Source organism: Ceratotherium simum, chromosome 24 (genome assembly GCF_057802395.1).
Source record: "Ceratotherium simum simum isolate JZ-2026a chromosome 24, ASM5780239v1, whole genome shotgun sequence".
In the NCBI taxonomy this organism is placed as follows: domain Eukaryota; kingdom Metazoa; phylum Chordata; class Mammalia; order Perissodactyla; family Rhinocerotidae; genus Ceratotherium; species Ceratotherium simum.
This window is the reverse complement of record NC_141923.1, coordinates 40,425,475-40,443,503: the sequence shown is the minus strand read 5'-3', so window position 1 is coordinate 40,443,503 and position 18,029 is coordinate 40,425,475. Positions and strand designations below refer to the sequence as shown.

Below are 18,029 nucleotides of genomic sequence, written 5' to 3'. Positions count from 1 at the left end.
AGGAACTCTCACCCACTGATAGTGAAGTGTAAATCAGTTCAACCACTCAAGAGAATAATTTGGTATTATCTTGTAAAGTTTTACATTCCTACCCATTATCATCCAACAATTCCACTCATAGGTATATATACTCTAGACTCCTGCAACATATAAGTAGAACTGCCATATTTAGCAAACAAAAATAGAAGATGCCAGTTAAACTATATTTAAGATAAAGAACGAATAATTTTTTAAATTGATCTGAAATTTAAATTTAATTTTGCCTCATGTATTTTTTCCGGTCATCCCACAAATAACAGCAGACATGTACAAAAGTGTTCATAGTAGCACTGTTCGTAATACCAAAATCTGGAACCCACCTAAATTTACATTGAGAAAATAAAAGATAAACTGTATATTCACACGATGTAATATTAGGCAACAGTGAAAATAAATGAACTACAGCTATGAGCAATAACATAATTGAATCTTAGAAGCATTAGCTTTAAGAAACAATTCAAAGAATATATATTAGAAACTGCATTTTCTAGCCATCTTTATGGAACTCAAAACCAACCACAGCTAAACAATATATTGTTTAGCGATCCATACACATGTGGTAAAATATTTACAAGAGAATGAGAAACAAAATAAGGTAGTTGTTACTAAGATAGTGGTAAAGGCAGGGGAATAGGTTAGAGGAGGAATTCACAGATTGACGGGACGGTGTTGCTAATGTTCTGGTTCCTACACACGTAGAAGGTACACAGGTGTTCATTTTACCGTTATGCTTCTTATTCAGATGTTACACAAGTTTCCCTGTATATATAAAACATTACACAAAATTTAAAAAATAGATCAATGATCAGGAAAGTTAAGTGAGTTGAATCTGCAGACAGAAAGCCCAATGCTTTTCTCGTAGGATATCTTTCCTAAAGAATAAAAATAGCATGCCCTGCAATCAGAGAAATCGTGAAAAGTAGAAAATGCTACTCCATAGCTAGCTCCTGGGAGAAGCTAGGAGATGGAGTGTACACAGAAGGCCAATTCACCAAATAATCAGCAAGTATATATACAGTATATACTTTCTGCTAAGTACTGTGCTAGATGGTAGCGTAGGGGTGTGCCGGGGTGCTGGGAGAAGTTCACAAGAGCTTCTCAAGAGTGGCTGCGGAAGACTGCTGGGACTACAACGAGAGAGCTGTACATTAGGCACCGTATCCTGTGGGTATAGACTATAAGAGAATGTGTCCAGTCCACTTCCTAGTAAACCCTCTTCTTTAGCTTCTCCTTCCACGTGGGGGTGGGTTGAGGCTGGGAACTGTTCCTCCCTAGCTATGGAAGTTGACTTCTGTCACTCTAGGATCACTTAAAGGAGAGTGATAGTAATGGTAAACCCAATTTACATAAGCTAGCTAATGTAGACCTAAAATCCTTCTTGGGCTCACACGGCACTTCAGACGTAAACCTCTCCAAAGAACTTCAAAGCGCTGACCTCACTCCTCTAAGTAACGGGGCGAGCAGCCGCTAAAGCAGCACGCACTCACGCCAGCGCAGGAAGCATCGCGAGCTCGCCCGAGCCCGGCTGGAGGCGGAGCTGAAGGGGCCGGATAACACGTCACGGAGCGCGTTGCGTCACGTCGTAGCGGGCGGGGCGACCGGGCCTGGTTTCCTGGGCGACCGCCGCTGGCTGGTCCCTGAGCCGGGTGCGGGCATCGCCGGCATGGGGACTCCTCCCGGCCTGCAGGCCGACTGCGAGGTGCTGCTCAGCCGCTTCCAGGAGACGGACAGCGTGCGCTTCGAGGACTTCACGGAGCTCTGGAGGAGCATGAAGTTCGGGACCATCTTCTGGTGGGTGTTTCTCGTCTGCTACGCGCCTCTCTCCGGGTCAGAGGCGGCGTGGGCAGTTACTTCCTTGCCTTTGGCGTCGCCGCACCTGGGAGGGCTGAGAAGAGCGGCGGTCTCTGACCGCTCTCTCCATCCCCCCTGCGCCTGTGCTCGGGCTACGCGCTTTCCCTCGGCCATGTCATTGGCTTCGGCTGCGTCCTTTTGCGGCCTCTTCCCAAATATGTCTCTCTGCCTGACTGCCCTTCTCTCTCCTCCATCTCCACTGCCTCCCCCTGACCTGGTCACCATCATTTGCTCTCCTCCAGTCTTGTTCTCCTAGAACACCGTGTTTAAAAACAAACGCCTAAACAAAGACGAACCCCTGCACTATTGAATTCGTTTTTTTTCGCCCAACAACCAGTTATCTTTCTAAAGTGCAGATTTGAACCTGTCACTCCCCTGCTTACCACCCTCCAGTGGTTTCCATTGCCTTTGGGATGCAGCTCGAATTCCCTAACATGGCTGGCAGGACCCTCCGTGAGGGGCCTCTGCCCGTCTCTGCAGCTTCGTCTTCCAGTCTCCTCCATGCACCCACGTTCTTGCTCCAGCATCTGCCTGTGGCCTCTACAGGCGTTCCCTCGGCCTGGAGCTGTCCCCCAGCTCCCTTGCCTGGCCACCTTCTTCCTCATTCAGGTTTCAGCTCAAAGGACAGTTCCTCGGAGAAGCCTTCTTTTGCCCTTCCAGACTAAGTAAGGCGTTCACGCCCTTTTTTTCCTATAGCAGTCTGTGCTTATTTTATCTCTTGACTTACCACATTTTATTGTAAGTGTGTAGTTCAAAAGGCAGTGTAGTGTCGTGGTTCAGAGCACAGATTATGGAGCCTAACTGCTTGAATTGGAGTCAGTCCACTAACTGACCTCGGGCGAGTTACTTGGCTGAGCTTCCTTATCTGTAAAATAGGGACAGTATAATGCCACATATTGTAGTGCTCAGGATTAAATGAGCTACAGTATGTTAAGTGCACTGTAAGTACTCAATAAGTGTTCATTTTATTTTTTAATTTTCCCTCCCCTTGACAGAGCTCTGTGAGAACAGTGACTGGATGAGTCTGGTATTCCATTAGCATAATACATATAATATTGAAAAGGCTAAATAATTGACTGAATGAATGAGTTCTTGTGATTAAAACTGTTTTGCTGAATAAAATGTGAAAGTTCTCTTTTTTCTCTCGGTTGATGTACAGTAATTACCTGTGTAGTTTGTACATTGCAGGGGATGGATGATCCAGAGCTATTTGTTGTACAGTTAATGAAAGGAGAGGAACTAATTTTTTAATGCATTTATAGCTTAATGTATTTAATCCATAGAACAACTCTGAAAGGCGGCTGTAATTATCCTTGTTTTATAGATGGGGAAGTTGAGGCTTAGGGAGGTTAAGTAATTTCTCCACGATCACACAGCTAGTAGGTGGTAGAGCAGACGTTGCAGCCGGTATGTCTGCTTGTTTCCAAAACCCTTGATCTTGCACTGTGTCCCTCTTGGGGAAAGTGACAGTTCAGGAAAATTTTGCTGGGGTTACTTCAATTTTTAGCTAATGAGGAAAAACTAAAATGAGAAAAAAAGTGGAGACCGCTTGAGGAGTGGAGGATTTTCTTTAGAAATTGCTTTGGTTGCCAATACTACAGTAGGTATTTTTGCGTTCTTTTAGTATTTTTATTATTTTAAGAGCCCAGACTTTGGGAGTATAGTGGAGTCTGCTTTCCTACCTGCTCCTTCTTTACTTTGGTGAGCTTTGCCCTGCAGAATTGGGAGGAGGGGGTGGCTTATGTTGTGTTGTGGTTCTCTAGCTTTATCACCCGGCTGTTGCAAGGACAAATGAGGTTTAGTGTGAATCCCTGAGAGTATTGAGGAAAATCTCCATTATGTATTAAAATGCATGTAATTTTGGTATTTTATTCTGTAATATAACCATAGTTATTTTACTATATTAAATGTTTTAAATTCTTAACCAGGAATAATTTGCAACCCCTCCCCTTTTGCTCCACAATTCAGCAACTAAAGTTGCTGCTTTAGGAAGATGCGTCATGTTTTCCTGGTGTGTGCCTGTGCCTCAGTGTAAGCAGCACAGCAGAAAATTACATCTTTGTGCTTGAATTATGAAAGGATGAGATGTGGAATGGCATCCAGTTTCTAGCAGCTGCTAGACTATACCTCTCCTAATTTTTTGTTCATTTATTATTTACTTAGAGTCATAATATATTTTCTCTTTGTTTTCTAGTGGTAGAATGAGAAATTTAGAAAAGAACACGTTTACAAAAGAAGCTTTAGCTTTGGCTTGGCGATATTTTTTACCTCCATACACCTTCCAGATCAGAGTTGGTGCTTTGTATCTGCTATATGGATTGTATAACACACAGCTGTGTCAACCAAAACAAAAGGTAATACTTGTTTTCTTCCAGCTGAAATATGGAAGAGGTACAATATTTTTTACAACAAACAGATTTAAATAGAAACCCCAGTGTTTCAAAATTATAATACATTTGTGAAAAAAGATTTACGTTTAATAACAACTTTTTTACTCCTCTTGTTTGCAGGTTAGAGTTGCCCTGAAGGATTGGGATGAAATTTTAAAATTTCAGCAAGATTTGGTAAATGCACAACATTTTGACGCAGCTTATATTTTTAGGAAGCTACGACTAGACAAAGCATTTCACTTTACAGCAATGCCCAAATTGGTATGTTATCTAAAATAGATTGTTTTTCAAAATGAGATATTATGCTTCATGGTCCATAAAGTACCTCAGTCTCCATAAAGTGGACAGAATATTATATAGTTTCCAATACTTGTAGAGAGGCTTCTTAAAATAGGATAAAATGCTTTCTGATTACTTTTTTTTTTGAAGACAAAAATTCCTCTCTGCTTTTAAATGCAGTGTGTTTCTGGATACTGTGTCACGCAGATTGTTAGAAGAAGAAATTAGATTTGGCATCTGCATTTTCTCATTCCTTTATTCAAATATCAGAAAGGTTACTGAAAGAGGACCAAGGAATTTTAATGTGAGTTGGTGAAAAGTTGAAACTTCTACTGATAAAATATGATATTTCTTCAGTCTTATGACAATTGAGACACTAGATTCTAGTCCTGGTTCTGCCATCCGCTGGCAAATCGTGTAACGTCTCTGACTCTCATCTGAATTTGTAAGCACGTGTCGTGGCATCTTAAGACTTATTTCAAAAGTCTAATTGTCTTTAGAAAATGAATCAGTTAATAAAGATATACTTAGAGCTGCTTTTGTTTCATCCATGTTTACTAATAGATAAATTTTACTGCTGGCTTACTTATTTCAGTACTTAAGAAATATCCTTTAAAACACATTCATTATCATATAGCTGTCATATAGAATGAAGAAAAAAATTCAACGAGCTGAAGTTACAGAAGAATTTAAGGACCCAAATGATCGTGTCATGAAACTTATCACTTCTGATGTATTAGAGGTAAGTTTGCTTTTATGCTCTTGAAATTTTTAAAAAAATGTTTTATTGTTAACTGTATATTGAGGTTATACCTTCATCCACTGGATACTGAAAAATTTTCTAATGATTTTAACCAATCGTAGAATGCTTATTATTTTCCCTAAAGTATCAGAAATAATACATCCTAAATATATCAAAATTTATGGAATAAATCTTGAAACACAGTGAGAAACGGAAAGATGTAGAAGACTGGACGTGGACTCAGGATATTTAGATTCAAATACCGAAACCACCATTTGTATTTGACTTTAGATAGGTCATAAAACAAGAGTGTAAAGTGACTTTATTTTATTTTTTTAACAATATGAATTCATTTCCTGGGTTCCTTTTTTACAATGCTTATTTAAAAACCCACCATTTTTTTCTGATAAAAAAATTGAAATCAAGAATTTTGTGTAAGAGGTACAGTCTTAAAATAGCTTTACCATCTATTTTGGTACTTTGAGTTGTACAGTATTGGGAAAAATCCTCTTTCAAATGGATAAGTAGTGATACACAGTTTTATGTGTGTGGAAGAGCGTTGCCCTGAGGTTAAAACAAAACCCCACTACAGGGCTACAGCCGTCTAATCAATGGTGCATTCCTGTTTCAAAAGAATGGATTCATAGAGAGAGAGCACATAAGCGAGTGAGTGTGTGTAGGGAGGGCCTTGGTCATGGTTTTTAATCTCATTGAGCCTTAGTTTCTCCCTCTTTAATATTAGAATTACAGTCCTGATTTCATCCAGTTGTGAGAATTGAAACTGAATCATGCCTGAATAGTGGTGTGTGTGGCATATGACACATAGTAGACTCTTAATAAATATTACTTTTTTTTTTTTCCCAACCTTATTCAGTCTTTTCCTATGTCAGGAGTGAAAGAGGGATCAGATCTTTGATTTGCTCAAATATTTCTCCATGTGCTAGATGCCGACGTGTGCTGATACCTTGAGCCTGTCAGGTTGCATCTATGGTGTTTGTAATTCAGGTAGCAAATTGATTTTTGAAAGCACTCTGAGTCTGATCTGTAAAATGACTTTATTTTTGAGCAAAAATTGTTAATGTGGGATCCATGGATGGCCTTCAGATGGTCCATGTATCACTTTCCCCCCTAAATTGTATGATAAATTGAGTGTCATACGTATGGATGCTTGGTTACAGTGAGGTACCATAACTATCCTCAGATTCTCAAAGGTGTTTTTGCCCCCAAAAAGGTTAAGAATTACTGCATTAGAAGGAAATTGAATACTAAATGTCTAAAGACATAGTATAGTGCAGGAGCTATACAAGATGTTTTGTGTAGATTATTTTACTCCTTACAACATCTTTGCAAAATAGGTGCTTTAAACAATTTTTAATTATTTGTTAATTCTTTTTAAAGTAGGTGTTTTTATCCCTGATTTAAAGTTGAGGCACAGAGATACTAAGTTAGGAAGTGTTGGAGCTAAGCTTCTGTATGGCTGCAGTGCCTATTGGTTAGACAGCAAAGGCTTTGTCTGAGCTGGGACTGAGGTTAGAAATATATCATTCAGCAAACATGGGAGTAAAGTATAACAAAAATTCCGATCTTTAACCTCTAGCGGCTCAGCGAGAAAGAGGTGGGAGAGATTATATGTAGAAGAATAAATGTGATAAGAGAACTTTGTATAATAGAGGGAATTTGTACTTTGTCTTTTTGGTAGAGGGGAATCATTTAAAAGTTTGCGAGATTTGACAGACTCAAAGTATATATTTAGGTTTAGGGAAGGAGAGGTTGTGTGAAACAGAGGGAGCAAGCACCGCCGGTGGTGTAGTGGTTAAGTTCGTGCACTCCGCTTCCACAGCTCAAGTTCACAGATTCGGATCCCAGGTGTGGACCTACTCCACTCACCAGCTGTGCTGTGGCATTGTCCCACACATAAAGTAGAGGAAAACTGGCACAGCTGTTAGCTCAGGGACGATCTTCCTCAAGGAAAAAGAGGAAGTTTGGCAACAGGTGTTAGATCAGGGCCCATCTTCCTCACACACACTCACACACAAAAATAGAGCAAGGTTCCTGCTGTGGAGGAAGTGGTTGGGTCTGTGATGAAGAGCCCAGTGGAGAGATAAGCCTTGAGCAGGAGAAGGCACACTTCTTCCTCTTGAAACTTTAGGGAAGGAGGTGAAAAGGATTTGTATAATTTGTTGTGAAGAAGAGAAATAGAAGGCAAACAGACCTGATAGCCTGCACTTTGAGAGGGCCATGGGGGTTCAAGGAACTGAGAATTGAGAAAGTTTGGAGTAGCCATTGTGGAGAATGAAAGATTTTGGGGTACCATAAAGATTTTGTTAAGAAGTACTGATGTGAATCATAAAGACAGAGGCAGAGGATGTTTTAGAACAGCAAGACATTGTTCTTATCAATATTCTAATGAAAAAAGATGATTTGAATCCAATTGGTTATAATTTTTGATTGTTGCCTAATATGGTGGTAGAATGTTAATTTTTTTCCAACATACCTTCTTAAACACACTTTTTGATTTTAAGCTCTTTTACTACAACGTGTTGAATTAAAGCTTCCTATGTTAAAAAAAAATTGTATATGTCAGCAAACAGGTATGGATGATTTTAGAGAACAGAGCTGGGGTGATACACAAAGCCATATTCTTTTAGTGTCATTGGAGAGGAGGGTCAGAAGGCCAGCTATGAAATCCTTATTCCTAGAGGCTTCTAGGAATGGAGTAGTCTGTGTGAAGTCATCCTGACTTTGTCTAGGGTCTTTGCTTGCCACAGATCTGCTTTGAGAGACTTTTCTCTCAATACCTCTGTTGACTCTATTCATCCTGTACTAGCATAGCCTTTGACCCATTCTCACTGATAATCCTTACATTTAATACTTTTCTACTTTCCTTCGACTGCCTGCAGATGCTATTAAGTCTCCATGTCAGCAGACCTGAATTCTGGTCATGTCTCTGGCACTCATTGGTTCTCGTTTTGTGATTAAGGAGGCGTAATAAAATGAAGAGAATAGGATATTAAATCAAAACATCTGATTTTTAATTCTAACTTTGCTACTTAAATATGACCTCGAACCAATCATTTCATTTCTGAGTCTGTTTCTTCATTTATACAATTATAATAATGGTCATTGTGTGTTGAGTTTTCAACATGTGCCAGGAACTTTATTAGATATTTTACATATATTATTCTCACTAATCATCATTAGTAGCCCTGCAGAGGAGGTGGTATTTTCCTAATTTTAGAAACAAGGAAGCTGAGGTTTAGAGAAGTTAAGTAATTTGCATAAAGTAAGGTGCAGACCCTGGATTTGAATGTTCAAGTTCATGTTTCAAGTTCAAGTCTGTAAGGCTCCAAAGTCCATACACTTTCTTTTATTTCTTAATCCTTTAATTTTGCATAGTGCTTTACATTATACAGAACATTCTTACTTATATAAGCTCACTTAATAATTTTACAGGGCGTTAGGTGGCATTACCTAATTTTGTACAAATTGGGAATGTGATTCTCAGATTGAGGGATTTGCTCAAGGTCACAATCTAGCAAGTGACAGAACTGAGACTCAAAATCAGGTCCAGCTAGTAGTGTTCTTTCCCCTGTCCTGTTGTATTGCATGTAGTAAAATAATGGAGGTACAGCACATTGTAAACTGTAAAAAGTTAGGGGCTCCCCATGCCTGGACACTGTTTCCCTTTGAAGATGGTGCATATGTGAGAACTCACCAGTACTGAGCGGTTTCTGATTCCTTGAGTAGATGTCTGTGGATTCCATCAAGGTCTACTAGAAATGAATTGACTAGCCTGACTCGGGGATGACTCAGAGGTTGCAGTGGCCGTCTACGATGGAAGTGTCAGTAGTTCTCTGCTGGTCTTTGAGCCCAGTCCCAGTACTGGTTTTATCTTGTTTCTTAAGTCTGCCTGCAATGTGCTATCTTTCTCCTTACCTCATAGACTTGTCCATTTGGCTGGAGTTTTGGGGGAGGAAGGTCTAATTAATAAATGATACCTCAAATGGTGTCATAAATCATCCTCTATTTCTTTTAATCCTGAATCTTATCACTGAAGTAATGATGAAGCTTATGGGGGCAGGCACACAGGCTTTGATGTTTCTAAAAGTCAGCACATCTCTGTGAAGGATTGGGTGAGAGTCATTATATAGGAATTTCCAGCAGAGCATAAAGAACTATATAAACACCCTTGATGTGACAATATGAAATAAAAATGTGATCTTGGTTATCAGTAGTGATATTTTATGATATGTTATACTACTAATAATTTTTGTTATATCTAGGAATGCAATCCTATGTTAACTAATTGGTCTTTCCCCAGTGTCTCTCCATACAGTGTATATAAGTTAATGTTTTGGAGTTGAATTCAATGAGTCCTTACCTCTGGAAAGCAGCCTTCACTAATAAAGTTGTACTATTTTGCTTGCGTGATTATGTCATTTTCAACATACTGTAGCATGTTATTCCTTATCAACTCAGTCACTTTGGAAGGTTGTTTTATTTTATGTTGGTTTTGCCTTTAAGTTTCTCTTCAAAAATTGAAATAAAAGACTCATCTTTTCACTTTTAGGAAATGCTGAATGTTCATGATCATTATCAGAACATGAAACATATAATTTCAGCTGATAAGTCCAATCCAGACAAAGCCCTCAGCTTGATAAAGGATGATTTCTTTGACAATATTAAGAACATAGTTTTGGAGCATCAGCAGTGGCACAAAGACAGAAAGGTATGCGACGGCTTGTCTGATACCTCACCTCTGCATTTGCCTTGCTCACGAATGGCTCCACGTGGGTGGCACTGTTAAGAGGCAGCCCGTTGAGTAGCTGCCTCCCTGTGCCGCTAAGATTTAGAGGGTGTCATTTCTATTCCGGCTTTGCCACTTGTTAGTTATGTGATGTTATTTAACCTTACAATCTGATTTTATGTATAATTATATATATAATTAAACAATTATAATTAATAACAATTATATAATATATAATTAATATATGTATAATTGTAGAGGAATAAGTAATCTTGGTATACCACACGTTTATTACAATCTTTATAATTTAGTGTTTTGCAGAGGTTGCACACTGGCAGTCTTTGGGCCGAATCCTGCACACAAATGGATTTTGTTTGTCACAGTGTTGATCCTACCATTGTTTTAAATATTTAAATTAACTAATATTTAAATATTTGTGGACTTCATTTAAAATTCCAGACACCCAACTTCTCTTAAAAACCAGAGATTTGGCAACACTGGTCCCACTTTGCTGCATGGCAGCAAACAGGTAGACCTGAGTAGTGGCTTCTCCCATTGTCACAGGGCATGTGCTTCTCTGTTTGCCACATGCTGTATCTGCCTTGGTTTATCCATTTACAAATCTCATCAACACAAATCTTCAGTTTGGTTTTCTGATCCAAATACTGATGCTAGAGCTGCCCATATTCCACATTAACCTTTTCAGCTAGAGAAACTTTTTTACTCTGGAAACCTAAAGGCCAGCCTTACTAAATTTACTTTTGAAACCACTGCTCCATCTTATTTTAGTAAATAGGTCTAGGAAAAAGTAAAAGTAAAAAATGAACAATTTCTGATTACTTACTGTGGGTCTGATAATGTGTTAGTGTTTTCACAAATGTTAGGTGTTATTATTTTATATATTGTCTTTCAGAAAGACTTGTTGCCACCTTTTGGCTTTCTATTATATAAAAAGGGAGCTGGCTCAAAACTTAATTTTAGAAAAGATAAAAAAGGCAAGTGATGAGGAATGACGGTCTTGGGAAGAAGGAAATAATTTGCTTCCTCTACTCACATTTATTTTAATGAGAGAGAGCACATTTTAGAATGTTTGAATACTTGAAGTGCTACAAATGGGTTACATAAATGATCTAGGCATTTAATGTAAAAATCTGTTATAGTACTCTCTTTTAATAAATAAACTCTCTTTAATGAGCATTACCATGACCTCTGAAAACCTGAAGGAAAGGAGGATAAACCAGTTTTCTTACTACCACATAAACTGCGTGTTATTCTTCATTAGTTAGGAGGATTTAGGCATTTTATTGATGAATTTTAGAACTATTCTGAAACCTAACTGTGATGTTAATGTTAGGTGGTAAGCTAGGCTACAATAACGTGAAACGATCTTTTGGTTTTTCAGTAATTAAAAGTAAATGATTCTCATTGTTATGAAATTGATTTGCAGTTAATTTTTAGTTAATTTTAATTGTAAATGTGTATATATAACATTTTTGCTCTTTCAGAATCCATCCTTAAAATCAAAAGTTAAAGATGGAGAAGAAAAGAGGGAAGGAAATTCACGAGAATCAGAGGTCAGAAAAATTTACTGTATCATTGCTTACAGGGCAATAGTTTAGTTAGCTTCTTTTCATTTTATGTGTGGCTGTGATTCTGTATACCAAGCATTATTACCCTTTGTCAGTATTATAATAAAAATCCCAGAAAATTCTGAAACATGGGTTCTGTGAAGAGCTAGTCTATTCTTTACTGGAAACCTTGTGAGAGACATCAGGTGTAGATTGGGAGTGAGGATGTTAACAGTGTTCAGCAGGGAAAGGGAAGGATGATGGTAAAAGGTGCCCTCGGTCCTTCCAGGGGCAGAGTAAGGCTTTGTAATATGTCTTTTCTCACTTCCTGTCAGTCTTTCACCCAGTGGGGAGCTCAAGCTACTATTTACTGCTTCCTGTGTCCAGTTTTCATCCATCTCAGTGGATGAGACAAGGAGCCATCTTTGGGCATAGGCAGATGAGGAGGGAATGGCCTGGTCACCAAGGCTTTCATTCATATTATCCTCCTTAAATCCTGAATGAAAACGATCAGTACCTCTCTGGAGGGTATCATGCTACGTGCTATGAAAATGTGTGTGTTTAAGTGTCTTTACTCAATATGTGTCCAGTAACTGTTAGTTCTTTTACCCTGCTTTCTGTCTCAAATCTTATTTCTGATAACAAATACTTGGGTTTTCATAATTTCACTTAATGTTAATGTGTTTTAACTTTTTCCCCTTCCTGTTTATTTTTACTTCCAGAGATGTGAAAGGGCAGAATCATTAGCGAAAATAAAATCAAAGGCCTTTTCAGTTGTTGTTCAGGTAAGTTATTTGTTTAGTAAGGTAATTTAGAAATTCACTTGTTGCTTTTTAAATTTTTATTTTTCATCAAAGTAATACATGTACATAGTTTAAAAGTCTAATAATACTATATAGCTTATATAAGCCAACCATCTCCTGCTCCACCACTTCCCACCCCTGTATTCCTAATCTTAGGAGGCAACCATCTTCAACTTTTTCTCTTTTAGCTGTTTCTTCTGGTATTCACCTAGAATTTTGATGCCATTGCTCATTATTGTCTTCCAGCTTCTAGTATTCCTGATCATAGAAGGTTTTAGGGTTTTCTCTTTATCCCTGGAGTTCTGAAATTTCATGATAATGTAACTTGGTATAGGTCTTTTTTCCATCATTGTCCTTGGCTCTCACAGTGGGCATCCTTTTGATCTGATAGCCTTCAGTTCTGAGGAGTTTTTTTGTATTGTTTCTTTGATAGTATTCTTTACTGCACTTTTGCTCTTTTTCTTTTCTTGAAATTTTATTTTCTTATTTTTCTTTTCTGTTCTCAATCTTTCTATTTTGAGGGAGATTTCTTTTTTTTTTTTGTGAGGAAGATCAACCCTGAGCTAACATCCGTGCTAATCCTCCTCTTTTTGCTGAGGAAGACCGGCTCTGAGCTAACATCTATTGCCAATCCTCCTCCTTTTTTTTTTCTTCCCCCCTCCAAAGCCCCGGTAGATAGTTGCATGTCATAGTTGCACATCCTTCTAGTTGCTGTATGTGGGACGCGGCCCCAGCATGGCCGGAGAAGCGGTGCGTCGGTGCGCGCCTGGGATCCGAACCCCGGCCACCAGTAGCGGAGCGTGCGCACTTAACGCTAAGCCACGGGGCTGGCCCCTGAGGGAGATTTCTTAAACTTCATCTTCTGAACTATTATATTGAATTATTATTTCTTCTGACATTTTTTCATTACTAAGATTTTTTCTTGTTCCCTGAATCTTTTCTTACTTAAAAAAAAGTATCTTTTTTTTCTGGATGCAATATCTTTATCTCTTTGAGGATATTGATTACAGTTTTTTGAAGTTTCTTTCTTTTTCCTCAGAGTTCCTATTTTTGTTTAGTTTGATCTCTGTCTTTCATTTTGGTGGCTTTTTTCAAATGTTTGAAGATCCTCATCATATTTAAGAGTGGTCATGTGGAGATAGAGCTTTTTAGCCTCAGTATTTCTCTTGGATCTAGTCATTCTTACCAGAGAGCAGTCTTCCATTCCCTTGTCCAGGGGAGGAAAGTGGTAACTGAGCCCAGCTGCCGGTGTTCTGGGAGCCTACAGAGAGACTCAGGCGAGAGGCTCACCATTCCTTATGCAGGTTTTCACTGAACCTCCCTATTTTCAGTAGAAGGTGTGATTTGTCCCCTTCCTCAGCTCTTCCAGTCTCCTCAAGCCTACAGCTTCTCTGGTGTAGCCTCCCCAGAGAGCACACCTCCTGTTTTCTATAGGAGGGGGTCAGTTGTTTAGTTTTGACACTGGGAAAAGGGACACTGTTCCCTTTGTAGATTTTCAACGTATCTACCCATTTTTTTACTCCCATTTCTGATGACTCCAATTCCTGATCCACTTGGATCAGCTTGCTTTATAGTAACTTCCTCAATACAGGCCATTAGGTTTCAGCTCTCTTCATTCTGTTAAATCAGCTATCACTCTCTCTCTTCCAAAAGTTTGTTGTTTTTGTTTACAGCTGCATTGTTTCCTGTTATCTCTGTTTTGTGAATTTATTTATTTATTTATTTATTTTTGTGAGGAAGATCAGCCCTGAGCTAACATCCATGCTAATCCTCCTCTTTTTGCTGAGGAAGACTGGCTCTGAGCCAACATCTATTGCCAATCCTCCTCCTTTTTTTTTTATTTTCCCCCAAGCCCCAGTAGATAGTTGTATGTCATAGTTGCACATCCTTCTAGTTGCTGTATGTGGGACGCGGCCTCAGCATGGCTGGTTGAGCAGTGCGTTGGTGCGTGCCCGGGATCCGAACCCGGGTCGCCAGTAGCAGAGCACGTGCACCTAACTGCTAAGCCACAGGGCCAGCCCCGAGTTAATTTATTTTTATTCCTTTACTCTCATTTTAATGGGATTTCAGGAGAGAGTACTGATAAATTTATGTGCTTAATCTCATTTTTTTTGTGAATTTTTTTCATGAATCTAAGAATAGCTTTATTCTGTGGGAAATTACTATCATTCTCTGGTTGTAGAAATAAAAAAGAATAAATAAAAAAATTAAAAGTGAGTATAGATTAGTTGTGTTATATATTTGCTATACCACAGTAAATTGAGTACAAAATATTGTTGACTGAAAACACCAAGGACAATAAATAAATTATTCCAAATTCTTTTAAACTAGAACGATTTCCATATTGTATGGTACTAAGTGATGTTTAATGTATATCTTAAGACATTATGAAATACTTCTTAAAAATCATTAAACAAATTATAATCCCCATAAATTGTTATAAGTATGTGTCCTTGCATAGTTGTGGGTTTTTTACTTTATTGAGGTATAATTAACATAGAATGCACGGTAGCTTTTTAACACCTGTTAATACCTGCACTGCATATATGACGTTAACTGAAAACTCTTAGTCAGGACTCTGCTTAAGCAAATAAGGGAATTCATTGACTGATGTAACTAAAAAGTCCTTGGACTGTCCCTCCGTTTTTCACCTTTCATGTTGCTTTCACTGGCTTCAAATGCTGTTTACGACAGCTCCAGCCTTGCCTGTTCCCAGGTTTAGGTTCAGTGGAAAGGGAGAATTTTCCTTCCTAATGTTACCAGACACAAGTTCTTTACCCGCCACACAAGAGGGGCCAAATAAAACTGGAACGCCAGGCTTATGGCAAGGAAAGAGTTTTTATTTTGGGTGACATCAACCCAGAGACAAGAGGTCTCAAACTTGTTCCATCTCCTCGAAAGATGGGAGGGAAGGGGTTTTAAAGGTTGTGAGGAATGTGGCTGCTTGTAGGGAGGGGGAGCCTGTGGCCTTGCTGGTCGGTGCTTTCCCACCAGCCTGTATTTGGCCTTGTGAGGCTGCTGGCAGGGAAGGGAGGAGGGTGAGATAAGGGAATCCCCCGTGGGTGACCTTGGTTGTCGCCTCCATGGTGGAGAGTGGATTCTGGTGCCAGGAAGCTGAGGAGTTGGGGTCTGGGGAGCTTTAGCTTCTTGATATTCTCTGGACATCAGTTTCCTTGTAATAAACTTCAGAAGACCCATAACTAGCCAGTGTAAGCCCAATGAGAGGCCACCTTTTAACAATTTTTAACTTCTAAATGTCTTCTGAAGTTCAGGGATACAATGGTTTAAAAAACCAACATTTACATATGAATGCAACTTAGAGAAGCAGGGAAAGGGGATGAGTGTTTTTGGTTTTAACCCCATGTATGCTGGGTGTAACGTAGGGGAACTGATGACAGGGCCGGCATCACTAATAGTTAAGCAGATTTCTAAATTTAAGTTATATCGGCCATGATACAGCTCACATACCCACGCTGAACAAATCACAGTGGCCACGGGGATGTGAGACTCACTTTGACTGGATGGGGCCACATGGCCATACCTGGAGCCAGGCATTAAATAGTTCCACTCGAAACTTATGTGGTAACTAAGGAAAACAAAATGTTATTAGAAGAAAGGGAGGATAGGTTATTAGGCAGTAAAAACAGTACTTGTCCTTTACACCTCCATTTCCCAACCGTGCAGCTAAACTACATTTTAACCCAACAACTACATTTTAACCCAGTTTGAGTAGATGGTGATGACAGCTGCAGGGAACTTTTCCTGTTGTAAAGATAAAAGAGTATATACATGCGATAAGTATTAAGCAAGCTAAGATAATGGTAAAGTACTTTATGACAAGTATTTCCTTAAATCTTTCCCCATCTTAGATTGTGTATTTTGTCTTTCTCTAAATTATCTGTCAGTTGGATTTGCTGTGGTTAATTTGATTTCTAACTCTTAAGGCTTCCAAGTCAAGAAGGCATCGCCAAGTCAAACTGGACTCTTCTGACTCTGATTCTGCATCTGGTCAAGGACAAATCAAAACAACTAGGAAAAAAAGAAACAAAGAAACATTGAAATCAGCAGGAAGGAAGATGTCTTCCAGAAACAGAGGTAACTTCTAAAGTCTTTTTGAGACTCAACAAGGAAAAATGGGTCTCATTTACAACCTCCTCTCCCCATTTTTTTCTTTATCAGAAAAGATTAGATAGTTGTTTGACTGAGAACCTTGTGAGATTTAATATTAAAAATAAATTATCGTAGATTCTTAGACTTTTACTGCTGAAAGGGACTCTAGGAATCATCAAATTTGTCATTTTGTATGATGAAATTTAGGCCCATAAGGATTAAATAACTTGTCCAAAAGTGATATAGCTAAATAGTTATAGAATCAGTCTAGAATTATCCAGAGCATACTTAATTAGTAATTTTTGTGTGTGCATCAAACTTACATGTAAATAAGCTGTGATAAGTAATACAATCTATAAACCATATTTCCCTTTAGCTGCACTAATTAAGCTGTACCTGCTTTTCTTTTGAAATAATGTATCTATAAAATAACCTTTGGTGTTTGCTTTTTAAAGAAATGACTATATTAATTTCAGCAGTTTTAAAAAATTACACAAGGGTCAGGCCCGGTGGCACAAGTGGTTAAGTGCCTGCTCCCGGATGCGCACCGACGCACCACTTGTCAAGCCATGCTGTGGCAGCGTCACATATAAAGTAGAGGAAGATGGGCATGGATGTTAGGGCCGGTCTTCCTCAGCAAAAAGAGGAGGATTGGCAGATGTTAGCTCAGGGCCGATCTTCCTCACCAAAAAAAAAAAAAAAAAAATTACACAAATAATATATATATACCATACATAAAGTTGGAATCTGATTAGCAGGCTCAGGAAAAAAAATGGGCATTAGAAACATTAGTAAATATTTCATGCCTAATATAAAACACACTCCTGGCTACTGCAGCATATATGAGGATATGGTACAATCTTTTAAATGTTTTTCTCCTATATTGAGGCAGTGGAGGGAGAATTGAAGTTAAATACCTTTAATATAGTCCAGATATGATTAAGTTTTGTAACAGTTGCTTGAAGTGCACTGAGAATTCAGAGAAAGGATACCACATTTGCTGTGGGTAATCAAGCAATACTTCAAAAGGAGAATTTTCTACTTCTTTCTACAAAGTTAGCAGATAATGTGAAGAGAACTGTAAGACTAATCTCACTTATAACTATTACTAAAAAAATCCTAAGTTATATATATCAAAAGAATTCCAAATGTAAAACAACTTGAATGAGTGTACTCATTCTGGGATGCAAGGATGGTGCAGTTAGGAATCTATCAATATAATTTGCCATATGAATAGGTTAAAGGGGAAAATGTGAAGTCATTTTAATAGTTACCAAGGAAGACATTGGATAAAATCCAGCATACATTCTTGATTTAAAAAAAAATTCCTCGGGGATTAGTAAATTGTTTCTTTAAAGGGCCTGATAGTAAATGTTTTAGGCTTTGTGAGGCATATGGTTTCTGTCACAAGTACTCAGCTCTGCCATTGTAACGTGAAAGCACATATACACAATACATAAGCAAATGAGTGTGGCTGTGTTTCAATAAAATTGTATTTAC

At 38.5% G+C, this 18,029-nt stretch overlaps 1 protein-coding gene across 1 annotated transcript in view; it reads left to right on the top strand.

The window, feature by feature from the left end:
- Positions 1–1,658: 1,658 nt before the first annotated feature.
- Positions 1,659–18,029, top strand: part of SNAPC1 (small nuclear RNA activating complex polypeptide 1) — a 31,518-nt gene continuing 15,147 nt past the window's right edge. Inside the window, exons 1-8 of the mRNA XM_004426222.3 lie at positions 1,659–1,830; positions 4,085–4,244; positions 4,401–4,541; positions 5,197–5,301; positions 9,872–10,030; positions 11,554–11,622; positions 12,339–12,401; positions 16,364–16,514. Of these exons, the coding sequence (XP_004426279.1) occupies positions 1,703–1,830; positions 4,085–4,244; positions 4,401–4,541; positions 5,197–5,301; positions 9,872–10,030; positions 11,554–11,622; positions 12,339–12,401; positions 16,364–16,514 (976 nt within the window). The 5' untranslated portion in view covers positions 1,659–1,702. The remainder of the gene's footprint in view (positions 1,831–4,084; positions 4,245–4,400; positions 4,542–5,196; positions 5,302–9,871; positions 10,031–11,553; positions 11,623–12,338; positions 12,402–16,363; positions 16,515–18,029) is intronic.